Source organism: Agrilus planipennis, unplaced genomic scaffold, assembly GCF_000699045.2.
Source record: "Agrilus planipennis isolate EAB-ADULT unplaced genomic scaffold, Apla_2.0 scaffold90, whole genome shotgun sequence".
NCBI classification, from domain to species: domain Eukaryota; kingdom Metazoa; phylum Arthropoda; class Insecta; order Coleoptera; family Buprestidae; genus Agrilus; species Agrilus planipennis.
In genome coordinates, this window is record NW_020438865.1 from 1,084,902 (window position 1) to 1,091,991 (window position 7,090).

The window sequence follows — 7,090 nt, forward strand, 5'->3', positions numbered from 1 at the left end:
GCCCCCCCCCCCGGACCCCTGTGAGCAAGACCCTCTCCCCCTCTGATGTAAAAACGAACAATTTGGGGTGGATAAAGATTTTTAAAAAATATATTTTTTATTGTGAAGTGTGCTCAAGATATAATGTGTGGTACTAGGGTCGAAAGGGGTGGTGTAAGAAAGTTTTCGTTTTAATTTACGACAAAAAATGTGCGGAAAAAGTGGTCCAAAATAAAATTTCAAATTCATTATTATACATTTTTGGAAAACAGAGTATATTGACGACGTGACGAAAACTTAAGCATCCCCCCTCGGCCCCTGTGAGCAAGCATAGTATTTTTGAAGACCCTGCCCCCCCCTCTGATGTAATAACGAACCCCTCAGGTATGACCTACACTTTGGGGTTGATGAAAATTTTTAAAAAATATATTTTTTTATTGTGAAGTGTGCTCAAGATATAAAGTGTGGTACTAGGGTCGAAAGGGGTGGTGTAAGAAAGTCTATGATAAAGAATGTGCGGAAAAAGTGTTTCAAATTCATTATTATACTTAAATACCAATATATTTGTCTAAAACTCAATTTGTGAAACAAAATGGAGTGATGTGTGAAATTTTATTCAACATTTACAAATTAGAATTGTACTTGATTAGTATTTGAGAATTATACATTTTTTTTTTAATATTTAAAATAGAACTCACAAATGATTAAATGTTGTTTGTGAAAAATAACAAAAACAGTAGCATTTAACGATTCATTTATAATCTAGTAAATTGTTCATTATTTATAAAATATAGGTAATGTTTCAACTACTTTTAATTTGGATGGTCGCTTACTATTGTAATGCCTATGGTTTATACTTTTACAGACGAAAAAGAAATTTTATACGCTATTTATTGCAGCATTATTTTCTTACGTAAATGAGCAACTAGGCAACAAGAAAAATGCTTTAGAACAACTGAAACTTACAACAGTTACAAATAATTTTAACTAATGGGTAATATCACAATATTCACACCTAATCTAATTGATTGCTAACAATAGCAAAAAGAACAGTCTTTAGTACTGTGTACCATTCATTATACATATGTAGGCTGTTTTACATGGACCCAGGACAAACTGTGGAAAGAAAAAATACTTTTTTTTTCAGTCCATAGTTTACCTCGCTTCGTTTCTAAATATTAAGTAAGGTAACAGAATTATTAACTATACAAACAAATAAAATAGTATGAAAAACGCGCAGTAATACACTGAAGTGATAACGAATTATCTATAGGCATGTATTTAACAAAAACAACTATCACCTAAATTACAACGCCTTCATTAATAATAATAATAATAAGTCCGATATTTACACTTTACGTAAATTTGGCATCAAAAAGCCCGATTTGTTATGCACCATTTGGGACGGAAGCGTCCAAAATGATTATATATTATTTTAACCATCAACGTGTTCACTTTTTTATTTTGGTTTCTCATCGTTCAACATCCGAAGGTGTAGAAGTGCTTGCATCTCCGTTTTCTTTTTTCAAACTGAGCTCGTTTTTTGGCGAAACGCTAGACCTATATTCTTTCTTGACGGTGATCTTTAGCGGACAATGTTGTAAATGTTTTTCGGAAGCCGATGGCGACCAGGGATACTCGTAACATTGGCAATGCTGTTGTTTGTTCGATGTCAATTCGCTTGGTTCGTTGGAATTCGGTGAGAATGAGATAGTTTGGTAATTCTTGTGATGTATGGATGCCAAATGGTCGTCGCGATGATTATCCAGTTCGGTTTGAAAGAAAAATTTCATCTGACATTGCGGACACTCGTAAGGTTTAGCGTTCGAGCCGTGTTTTATCATATGGGATAGTAGACCCGAAGCTGTGGTAAAAATGGTACTGCAAATGTAACATCTGAACTGGCCCGAACCGAAAAAATTATGTTCTATGACATGGACTTGGAGTTTCAAAGATGTCGGAAAGAAACTTCGACATAGATGGCACACGTAACTAGATCCTGTGTCGAAAACGCCGTGGGATGCTAAATGTTTCATGGCCTAATGAAATTGAAAAAATACCATGGGTTTATCTATGTACTCAAGAACAATTCCTAAAAATGTTAATATTTATTTACCTTTTCCTCCGTTTGGAACACCTGATGACAATGCTAACTCCGTTTTAGCTGGCGATTTATAATTTCTTTTGATAAAAAAATTATATATTGTTCAGGCTACCGAGTTCTATTAAAAAAAATTAATTTTTATTCGTACTGTAAGTTAATTGTGCGCGCTTATGTACATCCCATAATAAATTCAAAATTCGTTTGCTAACTTTAATTATTCTTGAGGATGTGTATGTATGTAGTTTTCGCAGACTTCTACGGTGATAATGTGATATCAGCTATTACCAAGCACAAATATTTAACAGTATGATACAATAGACATTCTGAATTGGTACAGCAATTTTTAAAGGATGTGCTAACAACAGTCCAATTTATTATTGAGTCGTCTAGATACAAATGCAGTTAAATAATAATGGATTTTGAAAAGCGAAAGTGATTATACTCTTACATTTTTCATTGTATGTGTGACAAACTTTTGCCTCTACTTAATTGCTAATTATTTATTGCTAGTAAACATAATGGTTACTCTAGCGTCATGTTATCGTAAAACATTAAATTATTTATCAACGATAACGTCACGGCGTGATTGGTAATTTATCTTATGTTCGATTTTCCAAACTAATTTTCACTGTATTGCAAATTTATAATTTTTGTTATAAAGAAGAAGGTACTCTAATTAAAATACTTTTCGTAATAGTATACTACGTTCTACTATTCTAAAAATCTGCTTCAATAAAAAGTTTGAAATTGACGTAACGTTGTTGTGAATACTAAATTTAAATTCATACACGTTAGCTATTGTAAAAAAAATAAAAATAGCCTAGACCATGAAAACATAATTTATTTTGTTCTTTTGTATTACAAGTGGCTAGACAAAAATATGAAGTAAATTAATATTATACCATGTTTAAGTTTTATTTTGTTTGCAAAGTTACTTTTACTTTCGGTGTCTTCAGTGCATAATTCCTTTTTCTATTATGGCCAAACGTTTAATTTCCACTATTACTCAATTAAAATTCGACAAACGGAAATATGGCAGACCATAATATCCTGTATTATGTTACATAAGATTTTTCCTTAACACAGACGTTTTACAAGTAGTTTACAGAATTAAGATTTGTTTAAAATATATTTAATTGATTTTGGAATTTTATACTCTGTGCAAATGCACTAAATACAGCTAGTGCATGTTTTACATTTCATTTTATGGTTTTAGATTAAAAAAAAAAAGAAATAAGGTTTTTCTACATCAGAAAAAATAGCAGTGGTTATGTTTTTATCATTTATCTATCTTGTTATCACTTAGCAGATTAATTTTTAATACTATTGCTGATGCTAAAAACGCTTCATTGCATCTTGTTCCAAATATTAATTATAATATCTAGGTATGTTGAAAAATTAATGAAATAATATTACTAGAAATAATGAATTGCAAATGATACACCTTCTTATATGTAGCTTTTAGTGCCTATTTTTAACATTTAAATATGATAACTTATTTACAAAACATTTTTTAGAACTCTTCGGTCATTTAGAGGACATAAAAAACCAAAGTATGAAAAAGACAGTGATGTACAATTACGAAATCGTACATATGATGGTAAATAGTTATATACAATGTATAAGATTTCTATATTTTATAATAACTGTCCAACGTATTAACAATAAATAATAAATCATAAATCAGATGGTGCTTGTGTAATGTTTCATGTTACACTTTTATTAGTCATCTTTTTAAAATAATTATTGCTGTATTATGATATAATAATCTATTATTATGCATTGTATCTGTAACTCTTAATTTGCTAACGTAAATCACTATTTTTAAAATGATTATGTATTACAAATTAAATTGTTCTAAAAAACGTAAAACCTTTTTACCTGGTATTAGTCATAAAATACGAAGGTTTCTTAAAAAGTTTGAAAGCACATTGACCTCTTGACCTAGCCTACCTAGGCAGTAAAGCGTCCGAATGCTGCATACTTTGAACAAGTAAATAACGGAGAAAATAATGCATTTTGTTCGTCGTGTTGCACTAAAAGGTTATCAAATAAATGTACTTATATAGAAAACTTTTTAATTTCCAAATTGAATTTTGTTTTTATAATTGGATGCACTAGGTACAGATTTGTTTTCAAAACTTTTAAGACGACTTTATAAATATTTATCTACCCTTATCAAGTTCATGCTGATTTTGACGTGTTATTGATAATTTTAATGCAATCTTGATTCTGGTCATTTTTACATAACTCAAGTGTAAATTGATTTTTTTAAACACACGCTAATTGCAAAAAGCCGTTATACAGTTATTGTAAAATCACAGTATATAATTAAAGTTAAAAGATATGTAGATGTAGAATAAATTTTTTTTGTAGGATATTCAACACTTAGTCGACAAACTGTTCCGGCTTATCGACAAGCCCCCATTGTAACTTCAACCCCTTTACTTCCTAGATCTCGATTTAGCGAAAGAGTGCGAAAATCGGTCGATAATTCATACGACTCCTCAAAAAACCCATTTGAAAATGGAGATGATGAGGAGGGTGTCAATGAAATTAAACCTGAAGATTATAGAAAGAGGGTTAAAAGGAGAAAACGTCGAGCCCCCTTACCACCTGGTGTATGTTTTAAGTCATGTTTTTCACTCTTTAGTTTTGCTTCAACGTTTACTATACGCTTACACCAAAACTCAGATTGGGCTTATTTCAATTTCCGGAGTAATTATAGATTTTCTGCATGGCATCATTTGCGATTAACATATCCGTTTACCCACTTACGCCTTTTCATTTCAATTCCTGACAGTTTAAGCCCGATTAATTAGTAACGTTTCAATTTTTAGGTGAAAGATTCAAGTTGGAGTCTAACATCAGTCGAAACTGATATATCTTCTTATCCACATTCGGAAGTAAGCGATTTAGATGTTTCAGAAATAGAAAAGCCAATGACTGAGATTTGTGAGATGTTGCAAAGTTTTACCAAAGAAATTGAGAAAATGACTGACTCGTTTAATGGCAATGTCGAAAGCAATCACAAATCAGAAAATCCTGAAAGCGATGAAACTCACATTCGATCCAAAGAGGAGGGCATTTCTGATAACGAAAACATCGTTTGTCCAAAAATTGTAATCACCTCCGCCGAATGTAGTCCTACCAAAGACAATATTCTAATTATCAAATCAGTTTCCTCCACAATTCAGGATGAAGATTGTGGGATCGACCAAAAATCTCCAAAAGAAGGTTGTGAAAAATTGGGAAACGTCGAAGAGAATGTGGAAGAAAGTTCCCATAATAGAATAGAACCTGAGACATGTTGTGATCATAAGATAATTGAGGAAAAGCCACCTTTATCAAGTTCTGACCATGAAATAATTAAAGAAAAATCACCATCATCAAATCATGATGTCCAGGAGATTATTGAAGAAGAAATAGTTGAAAAAGAATCAACTCCATTACGTAACGACCAGGAGATAGCAAAAGACACCTTACCTTCACCAGAACGTGACCATGAGACAATTGAAGAAAAACCATCTTTGTCTCATTCTCATCACGAAATGATTGAAGAAAAACTGTCTTCGTCAGATTGTGACCATAAGGTAAACGAAGAAGAAAAACGATCTTCATTAGGTTGTGACCATGAGAAAATCGAAGAAAATTTATCTTCATTTAGTGGTAATCATGAGAAAATTGAAGAAAGTCTACCTTCGTTAGATTCTGTCCATGAGAAAATTGGAGAAAACCCATCTCCATTAGGGTGTGGTAATGAGAAAATTGAAGAAAAATCATCTTCATCCGGTTGTAACTATAAAACAGTAGCACAAGGAACAGAAGTAGAAGAAAGGATACACAACTTAGACAATAAAGATTATCTCAATAACAATGATTCAGCAGGACTTGGTGTGAACCATTTCAGTACATACGCCCACGACATGAAATATATCGACGAATCGTATACTATCCATGATAGAGTGATGGACGATTCGGATATTCGAGATGATAATAGTCGAAAAGTAGACGAAACGAATAATAACCAAGGGTACATTCCAAATGGGTCGTATAAAGAAAATCAATTTCCAGTACAAGAAAGCGATTTTGCAAACGGCAACGGTACCAACACCAATAAAAATGTAATCGAAGAAAAAGAAACTCAAGAGCAACCCCCCGTTCCCAAAGTCAGAAAGAAGAAATTTACAAAGGCTAAACTTCTTGGTTTTTTCAGTGGAAAATAGACGTACTACAAAGGTATTGTACCCAAACTACCGTTGTAAAAAAGGTGCCATTTTAAATTATTATTTTTGGGGTTGCTTTCGTAACATTGGGTATTATAGCGGGTACGGGAGGGGTTAGGCGAGAAGAAGGGGACAAAAAAAATCTTAAGATCCTTCCATAAATTTTTGCTATCGCTAATACATAATAAAGCCTCCCTCCGATGGGGAGTTATGGATATCTCACCTTAAACATTTTTATTTTTAAATTAAAATTAATTTGGGGGAGGGCCTTTCTTAACCCCCTTTAACACCTTTCCTCTTCCGTACGCAGAATAACAATTATGCATTGCTCTGATCCCCCCTGGGGGGGTATGTGACCCTATTTCTCCCCTTCGTTTCTCCCCCCCTTCCGTATCCGCCAGGTTGCCAAAGGTTATCAAAGCCACCCTTTTTGTTTTTGGGAAAGACTTGTTTACTTACGTTTGTTGTAAATTATTGTAATAACGCTATTTTTTGAGTAAATAAAATGTCACGTTATGTATAATGGCATTTTATAATCATTATGCATATAAATTTAAATTAATTGATTATCATAAAAGACACGTATCCTAAATAATTATTGTGATATTTTCTAGGGCCTAACTGTACTCGATTTATATATATTTGTAGTATTATGTACTGTTATCCATAATAAAATTTTTGTTGGAAGTAGGTATCATATGCTCTGTTATTTCTCAATTTATTTTTTTTTATTTCGTTGCTTTCAGAGTACATGTAAGGTAGGGGATTGTACCCATACATC

At 32.3% G+C, this 7,090-nt stretch overlaps 2 protein-coding genes across 2 annotated transcripts; one reads left to right on the forward strand and one right to left on the reverse strand.

Annotated features, from left to right (window-relative positions):
- Positions 1–577: 577 nt before the first annotated feature.
- On the reverse strand, positions 578–2,115 carry LOC112904656 (zinc finger and BTB domain-containing protein 24-like). The gene is made up of 2 exons (XM_025975296.1): positions 2,096–2,115; positions 578–2,018 (listed from the first exon to the last, which is right to left on the reverse strand). The coding sequence occupies exon 2, from the start codon at positions 2,013–2,015 to the stop codon at positions 1,452–1,454; it is 564 nt and encodes a 187-aa protein (XP_025831081.1). The 5' UTR covers positions 2,016–2,018; positions 2,096–2,115; the 3' UTR covers positions 578–1,451.
- Positions 2,116–3,577: 1,462 nt separating this feature from the next.
- LOC108737319 lies at positions 3,578–7,006 on the forward strand. The gene is made up of 3 exons (XM_025975260.1): positions 3,578–3,683; positions 4,460–4,704; positions 4,924–7,006. The coding sequence occupies exon 3, from the start codon at positions 5,026–5,028 to the stop codon at positions 6,307–6,309; it is 1,284 nt and encodes a 427-aa protein (XP_025831045.1). The 5' UTR covers positions 3,578–3,683; positions 4,460–4,704; positions 4,924–5,025; the 3' UTR covers positions 6,310–7,006.
- Positions 7,007–7,090: the final 84 nt, after the last annotated feature.

Bases quoted from the DNA above. Each gene is read 5' to 3' on its own strand.
- LOC108737319 (XM_025975260.1), top strand. From the start codon at position 5,026: ATGACTGAGATTTGTGAGATGTTGCAAAGTTTTACCAAAGAAATTGAG.
- LOC112904656 (XM_025975296.1), bottom strand. From the start codon at position 2,015: ATGAAACATTTAGCATCCCACGGCGTTTTCGACACAGGATCTAGTTAC.